This window comes from Macrobrachium nipponense, chromosome 15 (assembly GCF_015104395.2).
Source record: "Macrobrachium nipponense isolate FS-2020 chromosome 15, ASM1510439v2, whole genome shotgun sequence".
In the NCBI taxonomy this organism is placed as follows: Eukaryota; Metazoa; Arthropoda; class Malacostraca; order Decapoda; family Palaemonidae; genus Macrobrachium; species Macrobrachium nipponense.
The window spans coordinates 67,044,397-67,060,859 of record NC_087208.1 but is presented as its reverse complement, the minus strand read 5'-3'; the positions used below and the strand labels follow the sequence as shown (position 1 = coordinate 67,060,859).

Genomic DNA, 16,463 nt, shown 5'->3' with positions numbered 1-16,463 from the left:
ATTCTCATACTCCGTAGAATAGTGACTGTCATAGAGTTAGTCATAAGTTTGAGCAGCTGTTAAACAGGTATGTCGTTAAGTGAGGAGTGGCTGTATAAAAGTATAATGTATTTGATTAAATGAAAATTATTTGTTGTTGTGTCTTTCAAATTCTTTCAAGTTGATGAGCCTGGAGGGCCATTTACACAGAAAAGCAATTAATGATTAATGGGTTCAGAGTGAACATAGGCTGCAGATTTAGTCTTATTTGAGAATACAATAGAATAAATAACAACTTTGAATGGAAAGGAAACAAGATATGTAAATACAGTGGCTGGATGTAAATAAGTTTTTTTTTAGTATTTCCATATACTAAATAGCTAATCTTCAAACATTCATCTTTTTCTCCAGGTACATGATTCAGATCCACAGACAATTGAAAAGTTGTTGAGAGTTGAAAGTTTTGTGAACAAAAAGAAGTATGAAGGGAAGCGCAGAAAAAAGGAAGATGCTCACAGCTTAGACTATTGATGACAGCTTAGTATAGTAGTGGTCAAAATGATTCCTCAGGTTTGAAGATCTGTAAGTTATTGCAGATTCTAATTTATCTCACCATAGAAATAATTTGTAAATGACTTAATGGGATATTGACCGTTCGTAAAGAATAAGCTTAAAGCTGAGGAAATGTGTGATGTCAGAAGCTCAGTTTTATACTGTAATGAATGCAATAGATCTTGCCCAGAAAAGACATCTTCATAATTTAATAGTCCATCATTTACTCAGTAATAAAGTACAACATTTTTAGGTGTATGATGTGTGAAATAACAAAGTCCTTGTTTTTTTTCTTCATATCTGGTGGCAAAATTAATAAAACCCATATAGATTGAGATGTTCATTTTAGCCCATAAACACCATTTTTGTTTTGAGAAAAGTAATGTTTCACATTACCATAATTAGCTTTTTAATGAAGTTTGACAGATTTGGAAATGGACTCACATATGCATACTTTATATTTGGTAGACCACAAGAATGATGTACTGTATGTTGAAGAATAAACCAAAGTGAAAAAATTCTTCCACCAGTTTAGGCATAGATATTTATTCTGAAATTTCTTCTCTCTTGAATGCTTAGATTGGTCTTTTTTTTCTTTCATTTGCCTCCGGAAACTTTATAAATAATTTTTGTCCTAAACGATACCGAGCAAAGTTAAGAGTGGTAATTGCAGGTACATGTATTAAGCATCTGCCAATTTAATTTGTTGGTAGTTGTCAAGTATTTGTTTGAAAAGTAGTCTGTATTTCAGTCAAGAAGTATAATTTGGTAGATCAGTTGTGGAAAATTTCCAACTATAAACAAATTAAACTTCTTTGTCTCGTGTGTAATTAATAGCTGATTAATGTTTGGTGCTTTAGGTTCTATTCATAATCTTATTGTTAGGGTTAGTTGCAAAGTAATGAAGGCTGATTTTATGAAAGTGTTCTTCACTTAAGTGTTTTTAAAGGAACTGATAATTTAGAATTTAGCTCTATCTATGTAATTCATGACAAATCCATTACTTTAAAATTAGCCCACATTCATGGTCATCTTCAAATGTCGAGATGCATCAGCTCCTCTTAAAAGAAAACATTTGTTATATGCAAGAATGAACATGAAAAGGCTCATTTAAAGGTAAACTTTCCCAGATTCTTTACCTTGCTATGTAGCAATTAAACTCAAATGGTGACTGAAGTCAGCCAAAGTGTTGGACTTAGTAGTCCTGAGTATTTAAAGCATCATACTGATGTGTTATCATTTCCATATTCTTAGTGATAATGTTATCATTATTATTTTGGTTATTTTAGAGGATTCCATAAAAGTTTAGGTATGGTATTAATTGCCTCTTAAGGTTTATAAACATATATATGTAGTAGGGAGGGAAAGCCCTGGTTGTTTTCTAGTGCAGTCATTTAAGCTGTAGTCATAGTGCATGATTGTTACTTAATGTATACGTAGTATTATAAATGACCACAAAGTAGCCAGTTAATTGGAGTTGCACATATTGTTGGTTTATGGTATAGCACACAAAAATGCACACAAAAACAGGTACATTGGAACATGTAAATATGAGGAGGCTAGCGTAGTGCTGTAGGTGCTGTAGGATTTAACTATGTTGACCATTGCTCTTATTTTTTTTGTGGTTAATCTGGTCATTGTATTTCATTGTTACTTGTACACAACATATGTTATACATACACATTGCATACGTGTACTATGTATAGGGTATTTGTGTTTGATGATACTGTGCCTTGATCATGAATATGTATTTTGGGTTAGCTAGCCTGTTGTGATAGTTCTTGAGTGAGTTTCCTTGACAAATACATTTTTTTAGGTGTTTCACATTAAATGTGTATATTGAACACTGTATTGCAATGACATATTTCACATTTCTTTGGATCTTATACATTTTATTAACTCAGTGTATGTAGGCATATGCTAACCAGAGTTAGGCTAGGATTTTTGGGTAGCTCATAAGCAAGAATCTTCACTAATCCCAGGTATGCACCCCTCTTGGACCTATTACGTAGTGGGATTACTTCGTTCAACTCCACATTAAAAACCTGCAATACACTGTAGTATTGTAGTAATGGACTTCACTTTCTTACTCAAGTTCACACATGTCCCATGAAACTTTGAAGCAGTTCCTTGTAACTACCAGAAGACTTGTATCATATGTAACTAATTTTGTGAGGAAATTATATTTTCAGCCTTTGTCCTTTTAGTAGCGAGAGAGCCTTCACCAGTTATACTTTATCAATGACCAAATCCGTGATCACCTTGAAGGTTAACAAAAGAACAATAGTTGTTAATGGAAGTCCTTTTCTTTTCCCATTTATCTGCTTAAACTATATCCTCAGCTACTTGGACTACTCTGGTATTCTTCAGGAGTGTTTTAATTGACTTTTATCTTTAGGGATAAGAGCTGTACTAATAAACCCAGGGAGGACCAAACATAGATGTTCCAGTGAGACTATAGTTTTGCTGATCGCCCCGAGAATTCCTTCCATGATAAAATCTATTGCCGGACAAATACTGATGTCAGCAGATACTATTATCTTTCCCTATTTTAAAAAACAGAGCAGTGACCAGATAGCAGATCCTTGCTAGGACAAGATCTATGCCAATAACAGTAGCAGTAATCACAGCCATATTTAAGGAAATCTATTATGAAAAATACAAATTAGTTACAAATTTGGTATTTCAAGTATTAGATGTATTTCTGTTCTTGCTACAGAATTCCAAATAACCTTTACCAACTTCTGTGCCTTTGCCTTTCTGTCTTTCCTGCCTTGCCAGTACACACTGGCTTTTCAAATTATGTCTAGTATATATTAATGAAAATAAGGAATTCAGATTGTCTCTTATACGTAACTCAAGTTCTTATAGTTGCATTTGGATGATCCTTTCTTTGGGCAAGGTTAGTGTCTTGGTAGTAGCTTCATCAATGTCTTCCTTCTTTCTTTATGACATTCTCTACAGAGTGAACCCAAAATTAAATTCATCTATCACTTTTCTGGAGAATAATGTTTGCTGCTACATTAGTTACTCCTGGTGGTACCTTTTGGCAGTATGAGTCGAACTTTTTCCATTCCTAATAGATTTTCAGTATGTAGTAGATGGACTTAGTGACTCTTGGGTTCAGAGTCCATATCTTTAGAGTGATTTTTACATGCCATAGTTTCTGTCTCATGCACACAACTTTTTATTGTCCTTGAGAGACTAGTTCTGTTGCTCATATCCTCTCAAGAAACTCTAGCACATCCTAACAGATCTCTTATTAACCATCTTTTGGTTATGAGCAGCTTGATATAATTGTAAATAGGTTTATTGTGGAACAAAGCAAGTTTTCAAGTACAAACCCATTACCGTACTTAGAATGGTAGTGCCCTTCGCCCAGCTCTACTATTTCTTGGAGCTCATAATTCAGACAACATTAAAAACAATGCTGGCATAAGTTTAGTGTTGCAGGATGACAGTATTTTTCTTTTGAGGGGACATTTGAATACTTGAATGTGGGCTAATTATACTGCTATGAGATTAACTAAAAAACAATTTTATGTACTTCCAAAAAATACAAATTTTGCTTTACTATCCCTTTTTAGAGTACATACCACTTGTGCCTTGTATAAGAAGTCTCCAGATACACCAGATGTATTACCACTGGATGGGATATACAGGAGGTTTTTAGAAAAGACTTATGCCGTGTTTTAATAAGTAATTCATATTTCTTATAATTGTGATAAGTTCAATTTTTACTTGAGTTGGTTATAAATGTTATTCATGTCTTTCAAATGTGATACCATTATGGATAGAGTGAATTATCGTAATTCAGATGTAAGCCATTGATCTCCAGAAGGTATACTACTGTATATTAAGAAATCTTGCAAACATTTTATTTTTTGCAATTAACAGTATTCAGAATGACAGAGGTGTTACAGCGGTACATGGTTACTGGGTGCAGTATTATTATATGTCTATGAGGTGCAATAATGCTCAGTGGAGCACTTAGTACTGTAGTAATATAGTTGTATTTTTTAAAATTTTACAATGCACATCTTGCTGCTGTAAAAATTTCTGTGCAGGCCTTGGTTTGTCGTGGAATCCAGCTTTCAAAACAAATTATTATTGTCATTCTGGTATTTACTGGGTAAATTACATATGACACAAAATAAGAACTCTGGACCCTTTTATAGTAGAGGTCATCAGATTTTTTAAACTGCAAATTGGTCAAGTAGTAGTAAATCCTATATTTTCATTTCTGCCTTTTATATGTCCAGATGACTATAAGGATTTTACTTAGAATTTGGCTCTTTTTAGATGCTATTCTAAAAATATTGTCAGAATTATCTTTTCTCCAAAATTTTTCAACTTCAGTAGGGCAGTAGCACATCTTTTTTTCCAGTAACCACCATAGTAGTAATTTTAACATGAAGATGCTGTAAGTTATGGATAGGATGCTGTCAGTAGCTGAGAATAAAAATAACTTAGGTAGGTATTGTTTTGGTAAGTCTTTGTACTGAATTAGTTTATACATTTTTGGTTTTTCAAATTCATCAAATATTGTAATGACCTTGCATTTAACTCCAGGATCTTTGTTTTATTGTCACAATTATTCATGTAGTTGATGTATAGTCTACATAAAAATGCAGTTATAATCTTTTCTATTGACATTTTCATATGTTGTAGAAATTAGCTAAAATTGTTTGGTTCCTTTACTTTTCTATTATCTGTTCTAGTTTACACTTTTTGTATTATCTGTCTATTTTACACTTTGTTCGTATACGAAACAAACCTTTGGTCTTAACATTAGGATAATACTAGCACCAAGCTGGAAACCGGTAGAATTGATAAAAATTTGTGTGATCCAGGGACTATTGGCATCTGTACCAGGTCACAGGGTATTGTAGTTCCCAAAATGCCCTTGGCGTCCCGTGACCTATCAGTTAGTTACTTTCCTACCGCCTTTAAGATAGGACGTGATTACTTTCTATCTGTTTAAAGTCAGTTTAGTTTGCCTGTTTAATTCATATTTTTCTTTTTTCTTTCTCTGGGTAATCTGAGTGCGGGTGTTATCTACTAGGTGTATGTATGTTGAGATATGGAGAATTTTGCTTCACCAAGGGAACTTTCTTTGGGATCTCGCAAGAGACAAAGGAAATCCCCTGTAGTTAGTGGATTTCCTTGTTCAAGATTTTTAACATCGGTTGGATGAACGTTAAGAAGAAATGACTAGAAATTAATACATCTCTAGGTGATATTGAATAGGAAATGAAGAGAAGAAAGAACCTGAAATTAAAACACTATATACTTTATTTTTTTCCCATCTGTCCATCCGCCTGTGGTGTTTTCGCATGGTAACACTGCGTCCCGGGCTTTAAATAGTTACACTATGTGTAAGTTTTAGGTAAATAAAAGGATATCTGGGTGCATTTGCAACTGAAGTGTTTTAATAATTTACTGTATGCGAATTACACCTTTAATATTCGAAATAGGATATTATTTAAGCCCGGGATGCAGTGTTACCATGCGCAAACACCACAGGCACAGATGGACAGATGGAAAAAAACTGAGTATAGTTACGTTTTCATAAATCCTTGGAAGGTTGGGCTATTCCGTAATTCACTCTGACTCAAGCTACGCAGGAAATATGTAAATTGCAGAAAAACCTTATCAATGGCACCACATCTCCATGAACTTTTCCAGCACCATCACAGTTTCATGAATTCGGGCAATTGTTCATTAGTGAGAGAGAGAGAGAGGAGGCGCCATTCAGCCAGAGGTATCTTCAGGGAAGATGTATGAGTAGTAGGTGCAGAGAAAACGTATGTACTATTACTAATCCTTGTTCAGTTTGTCGTGGTTGGTCAGTGGAACAGAGAATGAAGTTTTATGGGAAATGCCAGTACAAAAGAGAGTAGACGCCGCCATCTTTGGATGACCAAGCGTCTGCAGCTTTTTTTGTATCGGTGATACATCAGACTGCTCCATATGTTTCGTCCCTTGGTTTTGATGTTTCCCATACCTCTTCAGTTTCTTCTAACAATTCGTTATCAGAAACTCCAGGAGGGGTTTTGGATAATTTTACACATAATTACACTTCATCATTCCCGGCAGGGATAGGGGGAGCATTGCCATCTTTGTCCCAGATTTCAGCCCCTGATGTGCAGAGGATGGAAGGAACGTGGTCTGCGTTAGACCTGTCAGGTGTACCAACCTTGGAAGGGTTGCTATCACTATGTGGCACACGCTTCCCCCCGGGCCTGTCGACTATGAATGTTCCGCATCCCCCTGGCCTGCAATTTTTGGGAGCGAATGCTACGTCAACGACAACCACTTCAATGTTTCCGGCGATGCAGAACTTTGGAAACAGTTTTGCAGCACACTCAGGGATACCAGCACTAGCCACTCAGTCTCTCCCTTCAAGCGTGATGACGTCACAACCGACATCACACACGGGCATGGCTGCCTCCATGACGTCACAGCCTACTGCCTCTCTCACAACCTAGTTGCCTCCAGAGACGAATACGCTTTCAGACTCCTTAGTACACACAGTTATGAAGAAATTACAAGCTTTAGAGGACAAAATAGACAAGAAAGACAAAAAGAAGAGACTTGAATCGTCTTCTTCTTCATCGTCTTCCTCTAGTTCGACGTCATCGCAAGACTCGATGTCATCACTGCGTGTACCAGTCAAGCATTGGAGGATAAGGGACTTCATGACTGATCTTCGTACCAAGAGGAGAAGATTAAATTCTTCTTCATCTTCAAGCCAGGTCTGTCACATCCCTGTCAGCAACAAAGTGAAGAAGGCAATGGCTAATAAAGTTAATGATAATGACCGCCGCCATTTACATGCGTTCGAACGGACGAAAGCGTTGACAGCCACTGGAATGGCGGCCGCGGCAGAGATGCCAACAGTGAGGACAAAGCAGTTAGTAGACTCCACTGCCGTTGGGAAAATATACTAGTTAGTGGGCATCATTCAACGAAGAACGGAGAATGTATACCAGTTTCTCCTGTAAGACCTTTTAAAATAAGAAGGAAGGATGAAAAAGCTCCCATTAAAAGGTCAAATAGTAAAGAGTTGGTAACCTCTCCTGATACAACGATGGAAGGCGCTGTTTGCCTCGATGATAGGAAATCAAGGTCAGCTTCCCTGGTGGCCGTGGGAAATGATAGCCCAATGGCCTTGGATAATATGATTGGGGATAGAGAGGAAGTTAGTTCGGTTTCATGAGAACCGTCATCTTGGAGGAATAGATGGGGTTCTCGCTCTAGATGCCAGAGCATAGAAGCAGTTAGGTGGTCACGTTCTCCTAGTGGCTATTCAAGATCGAGCCAACATCGGACGTTAGAGATCAAAGATACCATGATTGCAGGGTCGGACGGCCATGACGCACCCGAACGTTTGTCAGAGGATAGGACTAAACTAACTTCTGCGGCCGAACAGAATGCATTGGAATCGGAGGAAGGGGAAAACCAGGAGTTTCTGGATTCGTATGCAGAATTGGTTGACTTGATTCGCCAATTCAATAATCTCTCAAGGAGACCGGACACACCTGCCAGTATACGTACTTCCTCCTGGAACTGACGTGCTATTAGGACTGAAGAAGGATACTAAGGTGCCATATGAATTACCTTGCTCAGGTCTTGTGAAGTCAGTTTTACAGCATTCCAATGCCCGGATTGCTGGGAGGGATTATTCATTAAGACCAAACAGATCATTTAAGTTCATTCCCCCGCCAGTACTGAGACAGGAAATATTATGCGACACTTATGGTTCCATTACTATCATGACAAATCAACCCAGATGTGGTAAGGTTAAAACCTGGATTAACCTTGGATCAAGTTAAGATGGAATGCTTCTTGGTTAGACTTTTGGTCAACAGCAGTAGCAAAAATTACATCCTCAGAATCAACAAGGAAATTAGTGGATGAGACAATTTTTTCAGATTGCTTCAATCTGGTTCAAAAGCAGTTGCGTACTTGACAAATTTGAAAGCCAATGTACAGGCTAATATCCTGTTGATGAGGAGAGACGCAGCATTGGCTAGATTAAGCCACACTGTTGATTTGGTTCCCTATTAGCAATTTGGAATTGAGATATGTATCCTAGAGTCGCAATTGCTGTTGCCAAAGGGTATACTAGAAGCTAATATAGATAGAAGAAGAATGGATACTAATGACAGATTAGTCCAACAAGCAGTTAAGGAAGCATCTGGAAGCCAGGCTAATTTTAATGAGGTAAGGCAACATCAACAATTACCTCAAAAGAAACCAGTGAGACATAATCCCTCCAATAGATCAACAAGACCCTCTTCCCCAAAAAAGAAGTTAGCTCATCGGCCCTTTCACAATAGACCCAACAGAGGAAGGAGTATTAGGGGCAGGGGGAGAGGTTCAAGACGATAGGATGGGCGCCTCTCACTACTCAGTCACACCAGTGGGGGAATGCCTGGTAAATCATTGGAAGGTGTGGCAGAAATTTGGAGCGGAGCATAGGGTGGTGGATGTTCTCAGAGTCGGATATCTGATTCCATTCGACATTACCCCACCCTGACAGAACAACCATTACTGCACCTCTCTTATCCTCAGGAATCTCAGAAATTATTTATTCTGCGAGAGGAAGTGGAGAAGGGAGCTGTAGAACAAGTGTCACTTCCATCAAGGGGGTTTTAAAGCCATATTTTCCTTATCCCTAAAGCCATTGGAGATTGGAGGACAGTTATAGATCTGTTAACATTGAATCTGTTCATAAGGAAAACGAGATTCAAAATGGAGACCCCAAAGACAGTTCTTGCAGCAGTCAGGGACAAGGATTTTATGCTGACAATAGACTTGAAGGACGCATACTTTCAGATCCTAATCCATCAGTCTTCCAGGAAATTTCTCTGCTTCAGTCTTGCAGGGAAAGTTTTCCAATTCAGAGTCCTGTGCTTCAGATTGACAACGTATCCCCAAGTATTTACAAGAGTATTCACTCTTATGTCGATATGGACGCATGCTTGGGATCAGACTAATAAGATACCTAGACGACTGGCTGGTGATAGCAAAGTCCCAAGAAAAATTACTTTGGGACAGGGATACCCTTCTACAGTTTTGTCACAGCCTAGGCATTGTGATAAATGAGAAGTCAAGTTTAGATCCCAGTCAGAGGCTGGTGTAAGTAGGTATGATTGTAGACACAGTAAAGGCCAAAGTGTTCCCAGCAGACCAGAGGGTAGAGAAATGCAAACAAGTGATGAATGCTTTTCTTGGGGAACAAACACAGCCAGCAAAACAGTGGCAGGTAGTCCTGGGAATCCTAAGTTCCTTGGAGAAGCTAGAGCCACACGGGAGACTACACCTTCGGTCATTGTTACGGCCTCTGAGATGAGGTCCGCTTCAGGTTCGATATGAAATAAATAAAAAAAAAATATTTCAACACCAACAGTTGAAACTGGGGATACGAATATAGAAAGAAACACTAACACAACAAAGGTTTATTTACAAGCTTACTAACATAGGTAAATGCAGAATGGTATCTCCTATTTACATAAAAAGATAGAATCTGACTTTGCATGAACTGGGGGAACAGTGAGGCAATTCAAATACTTGCTAGTCAATTTGGCAATTCGAAGCGATGGCTTCTTAAAAGTAGAGCGGCAATTGCAGACGTCCTCTTGACTCCGTATTGCAGAAAATAGTCTACTTGTAAGGCAGTAACTCCCCAAAACCTCTAGCAGGACCTTTTCTTCTCTGAAGTCAAGATAACACGGTCGTCCACTCCTGAAGACGACTAGACCAGTAACCAACCAACTCTCGAGCAACTTCTCTTCTGATCCTTCGTCGGTCCCTTTCTCTCTTATCTCTCACGGATAATCTCTGCTGCTGCTGATCTCTCACTGATAATCTAATCTGTGGCTCTTACTAAGGATATCTCTCTGTGACTAACTGGAGTCTCTCTTTTACGATCTCTCTGCTGCTGCTACAACCGTCGTATTTATACGGCACTCTGGGGGCGGGAGCCTACGGCGAACTTCACAGACTCCAGGGATTTCTAGAACTTCTTAGATGAATCTAGACGAGGTATTGCATCAGAAATTGCGGCGTTTCTCACGTCCCGACAAGTTCCACAACACTCATGCCGATTCTAGAACCATCATGATAACAGGCACCTCCAACACAATGCGCTAACACCTCCTTGTTGCCGAACTTCTCGAAAATGTGTTCTCCTTTCCTTTAACTTTCTTTGCTATGAAGCAATTACCATCACAGTCATTACAATGGAGGATGAACGAGCTTTGGTCACCAACTGTAGATCACCCATATGAGCACATTCCCTTGTCGACAGAGGTGAGGAAAGACCAGCTGTGGTGGGTGCAGGACAACAATCTGACAGTGGGAGTTCCCCTTCAGCAACCCTCTCCGGATCTCCTGCTATTCTCGGATGCGTCACTCAAAGGTTGGGGTGCCCACATGGAGGAACTGATGATTTCGGGGAAGTGGAACGCAAGGACAGAGAATCCATATAAACGTGCTAGAGTTAAAAGCAGCCTTTCTGGCACTACAGGAATTCTGGGAGAGGGTGAAGGGGCAACCTGTGGTATTGATGTCGGCGAACACCACAGTAGTAGCCTATGTAAACAAGCAAGGAGGCCTAGCATCTCGTCAGTTACACCAGATGACAGTTCAGCTCCATCAGTGGGCTTTGAGAACTTAGTAGACATCAGGGCCAGATATATCCCAGGGAAAAGAAGCATAGTTGCTGACAAATTGAGCTGCAGGGACCAGATTCTAGGAACAGAGTGGTCCTTGCATCAGGATGTAGTGGACATTATGTTCATCTTGTGGGAAAGGCCAATCATAGACCTATTCTCAACCAGGCACAACAAAAAGTTGGAGGTGTATTGTTCAGTATTCCCAGACGCAAAGGCGGTAGCAGAAGATGAGCCACAACACCCATGGGACAATCTGGACATGTATGCATTCCTTCCCTTTTGCCTAATCCGTCAAGTTCTGAGCAAGGTGGTGCGGTCTCAGAACCTCAAGATGACTCTGGTAGCCCCATTGTGGCCAAAGGCAGAATGGTTTCCGGACCTGTTGGACTTCTAATAGATGTTCCGAGAGAGTTACCTCCATGGAATAACCTACTGTGCCAACCACACGTGGAGAGGTACCACCAGTCAGTGCAGTCCCTATCGATACATGAGCGGAGACTGTCAAGTATCTCCTACGAGCGAGAGGCTTTTCTCAGAAAGCAGCAACACAGGAGGCAGGAAATATCAGAAGATCATCGGCAGCTGTGTACCAAGGAAAATGGTCCGTGTACTGGGATTGGTGTCGTAGAGGGAACTTGTCTCCACTCAGAACCACTATTCAGCAGTTAGCAGACTTTCTGATATATCTCAGAACAGATAGACATACGTCAGTATCTGCTGTAAAGGGATACAGGGCTGCTCTAGCTTCGGTTCTGCGGATGGAAGGCGTGGACATTTCTTCTTCATGGGAAATGGCTATGTTAATGAAGAGTTTTGAGTAGTCCTGTTCCCCGAAGGAACTGAAAGCTCCAGATTGGGATTTAACCATGGTACTGAGCAGCCTTACAAACCCCCATGCGAGCCATTGCAACAAACCACAGATAGAAGCTTGACCCTGAGGGCAGTCTTCTTATTGCCTTTAGCCTCAACCAAAAGGGTGGAGGATCTACAGGGTCTGTCATGTCTGGTGAAGCATTCGAGAGGGTGGAAGTCTATGGTCTTCGAATTTATCCCAGAATTCATAGCCAAACCACAAAATCCATCAGTAGTGGATGGCAAATTTGACTCCTTTTTGAAACCTTCTGTGGGAGAATTTGTGGATGATGACTGAAGAAATTCTGCTATGCCCTGTCAGAGTACTACGAGAGTACTTAAGAAGAACGCAGCATCTCAGGCCGGGATGCCAAAGACTTTTTGTGAGTACAGGACGGAACAAAAAGGAAGTGTCTAGAATATAATATTGTTTTGGTTGAGAGAAACGACCAGGAATGCGTACATGACAGGGGATGGAGGGTCAAATATTCTGGAGAGAGCTAGAGCTCATGACATCAGGGGCTTGAGTGCTTCTTTGGCATTCAAGAAAAATATGTCTGGGGAGAAGATTTTGAAAGCTGGTACGTATTTGGTGATGCCAAACAACTTTCACTTCCTTTTATTTAAGAGATGTTGCCCATAGATCTTTGGGCACTTTTTCCTTGGGTCCAGTGGTGGCTGCCCAACAAGTGGTATAGCTCATCCAGTACCCCTGGTGGGTCAGTTAGTGTCTAGTCTAAGATGAAGGTATGAAAGTAGAATGAATGAGATGACTGGTCTTCCTTCTTTACTATGCTTTCTAGCTACTCCTTTACCTATGGGCAGTAAGAGGGAGAGTACCATCATGAGCTGGAATGGACTAGATACAGGTGAGGGCAACAGTCATACTGTAAAGATAATCTAGAGCATATGATACTTTTCAGTAGCAACACACTCCTCTCAGTGATAGGAAGAGAGTAGGGTGGTAATAGATCCATGTACAGGGACTGGAGTTTCATGTGAGAACGGATAGCTCTCCACCTTCAGTAATACAAAAGCTATGGCATTGTATGAAACACCCAGAGAGGGAACCAATAGATTCTCATATATCCTTGGTTTGGAGATTGTAGTCCATTGTCTTAGAATACATCTATTCGGAAATGGATGAAGTTGGCAAACTCCCAGTCAGTTGTAGAGACTGACCTCCCATCAATAAGTAAGTCTATCCTAATGTTAAGACTGAAGGTTTGTTTCGTATATGAACAAATGACAAATTTTTTAATCAATTTGTATTTTTCATATCTAACAAACCTGAGGTCTTAACATATAAGACCCACCTTGAACCACCCCTCTAACAGTCTAAACCGGGTTGGAAGAGTAACTGATAGGTCACGGGACGCCAGGGCATTCTGGGAACTACAATGCCCCTTGACCTGGTACAGATGCCAATAGTCTCTGGATCACACAAGTTTATATTAATTCTACTGGTTTCTAGCGTGGCGCTAGTATTATCCTAATGTTAAGACCTCAGGTTTGTTAGTTATGAAAAATAAAAATTGATTAAAAATTTGTCATTTTTGTATTATCTGTTCTGTTCTGTTGTACATGTATGATTGAGGTTACACTCATTTTGCAAAAAGGAAACATGTAATATTATTAAAGAACAGTTGAGGTGTCTCAGAAATTGTTTTTGGCTGTATAGAATATTAGTTGTTTTCATCTTTACAGTGGATATTAAGCAACATGACAGTATGATATTAAAACTACATAAGTTTACTTTTCTATTTTTTTATGAGTTTCATTGTCTTGTAAGTTTATATATGTGTTTTAATTCAAATTTCCTCACAATACAGTTGATATTATACTTTGTATTACATTCATTTATCATCAGAAAAGTACCTAAAGTCTGTCTCCTCCGCAGTTAGTATAAGCAGTTTTGTTTGCTAGAGTGGAGAACATTTTAAATAGTTCAACAGATTGTGAGCTACGGAAAGATAAGTTTAAGTAGTTCAACAGATTGTGAGCTACGGAAAGATAGGTTTAAGTAGTTCAACAGATTGTGCAATGCTGCGAAAGATTTAAGTAAGTTAGTTTCAACAGATTGTGAGCTACGGAAAGATAGGTTTAAGTAGTTCAACAGATTGTGAGCTACGGAAAGATAGGTTTAAGTAGTTCAACAGATTGTGAGCTACGGAAAGATAGGTTTAAGTAGTTCAACAGATTGTGAGCTATGGAAAGATAGGTTTTAAGTAGTTCAACAGATTCTGAGCTATGGAAAGATAGGTCAAGGTTAGACTATTGGAATAAATTTTGCTGGTATTTTGTTTAGCCTTCAGTTGCGTGTGGTAGTTTGTTCTTCATTCAAAAGTCATATTTTGTAATTTGCTGTTGTTGCTCGTGCTACTTGGAAGTTTAGGTAAGCTGGAAATATTACCATTTGGAATTTGATTAGTTAGTTAGCTTGGAATGAAGCTGATTGCAGAGAGTTTATTCACTGAAAGATAGCTTGTTTACTTATTGGCCTTTATACAAGTGGCATCTAGGTTCCTCTGTAATGCTTTATTTTGAGCATTATTTTTGTATTTTGGATCATTTGGAAACTGCATTTGCATCAATTGTGTTTGGTTGTGATATTTTGCCAGTTGATGTTGGCTAAATTTAAGCATTTTTCCCTTACTACTTGTAAGTAATAAGCTAGACCACCTGAGTCTAAAATTTAAGGTGTTGTTGTTCTGACCCAAAGGATTGGTTTTTAATAAGGTGAAAATTGGAATGAGGAAGAGCTAAAGATGTTAGATAATGAGGCTGGAAGATACCTATTGAAACTGTAGAATTTATTTGTATGGATTTGGTAGCAGATGTGAGTTATATTAAGTGCTGTCATTTCTTTTATTGATTCTATTTTTTTCTACTTCCAAATTCAAAATTATTAGTAACATGAATCCTGGTATGAATATCTTTCACTATTGTACATTCTTTTAAAGTGTTGTAATCTGGATTATTCATGAAAATAATGTAAGTTAGGTAAAGCTTTGGATCACAGATTTTCATGTCATGACTCATTCCAGTTAGCAGTGGTTTAAGTAATGGCATATGTAAAAGGTATGTATCGTAAAATTTTCTTTTATTAGTATCTTAGAATCAGTTTTAAAATGTTAAATTTTATTTTACTGAAACAGTTTTTAATTCTGTTCAGTACCATGAAAATGCCTATTCTTTATTATTGTCAGTGATGGTATTTATGAAATAATTTAAACTTGTGGTTTTTGTAGAATTATTGGCATAAGTTTGACAAAGCACCATGGCAACATTGGATTTTTTTTATTGCAAGACTTGTATCCTTAGTGATAAATATTGTGTGGTAAAGTTTGCTTCATGTTAACAGAATTAAGAGCATTTCTGCAGCTTGTTATAGCAATTATATATCACCCTCAGTTGAATATTACTAAGTGAATTAGCGTGCAATAAGGCAGTTTGCCTTTCAGAGAAGGACTACTTTGTAGTTAGCTGAGTGGTTTACTTAGATAGTTTAGTGATGTTTTTTATACAACATTGTATTCTTTATATTATTCTGGAATTTAGATTCTAAATGTGATATATATAGTTTATCCTAGGGTGCTTTTGAGTAGCAGACTGTTTTAACAATTTTTTTACAGTGTTCATTTGTTTTCTTGTAAAGTTGAATACATCAGCAGTGCCTAGAAGAATTTTCTTTGATAAAGAGCAAAGTCATGAAATTAATGAATTTTACACATGTTTCTTGAACTAATTTATTGATGTAGTCTATCGGAAACTAAGCATCCTTTATTCATTATACTTTGCTCTTCTGTACAAGATTTCAATCTATATTCAGTTGTTATAATCATGACTGCCAGTGTATACAATAAGGTAAAGAGAATTAGGTAATACTGTATACCTTTCTGTGTGATGGTTTTATGAATTTGCTTGTATTGAAGATTTTAAGAGGGCTATTTGTTATTTTGTTGTGATGCAAACATGAGATAATTGATTGTTTAAATTCTGATTGTTAGAAACTATTTCTACTGAATTTCATGGATGTGTGATAATTAACAATTTTCAGAATATGAATGAGTTTTAATTGCTGTCCTAATCTTCAAAACCTTTGTGATATGGTTTTTCTGTATATCTTTTCTTATGGAGCTGTCCATGTGATAAATGTATTCAGTCATGGCACCTACTCTAGTACTGTGTCTTAACCAAGTGGTCTGGTTAAAGTAATTAATTGGAAGTCTATGAACATTCACATTCCAGTTGATAATAGAAGAAAAGGACTCATCAAATGAAATTTGGGGTTTATTTTCTTATTATTACTTATACATATACACATTTATACTGATGAATTGAAAAATACTGCATCATCTTCAGTATGTTCTGGTGATATTATTTGAGTCTGTT

At 38.1% G+C, this 16,463-nt stretch overlaps 1 protein-coding gene across 7 annotated transcripts in view; it reads left to right on the top strand.

The window, feature by feature from the left end:
• The window catches only part of LOC135195033 (uncharacterized), a 311,947-nt gene extending 295,815 nt beyond the window's left edge, over positions 1-16,132 (top strand). For 5 of the 7 annotated variants that reach the window (XM_064221352.1, XM_064221347.1, XM_064221353.1 and 2 more), the window contains 2 exons: positions 391-14,094; positions 14,139-16,132. In XM_064221352.1, coding sequence (XP_064077422.1) covers positions 391-510 — 120 coding nt within the window. In that variant the 3' untranslated portion in view covers positions 511-14,094; positions 14,139-16,132. The remainder of the gene's footprint in view (positions 1-390; positions 14,095-14,138) is intronic. The other 2 variants (XM_064221349.1, XM_064221348.1) reach the window with 2 other exon arrangements.
• The last annotated feature ends 331 nt before the right edge of the window (positions 16,133-16,463 follow it).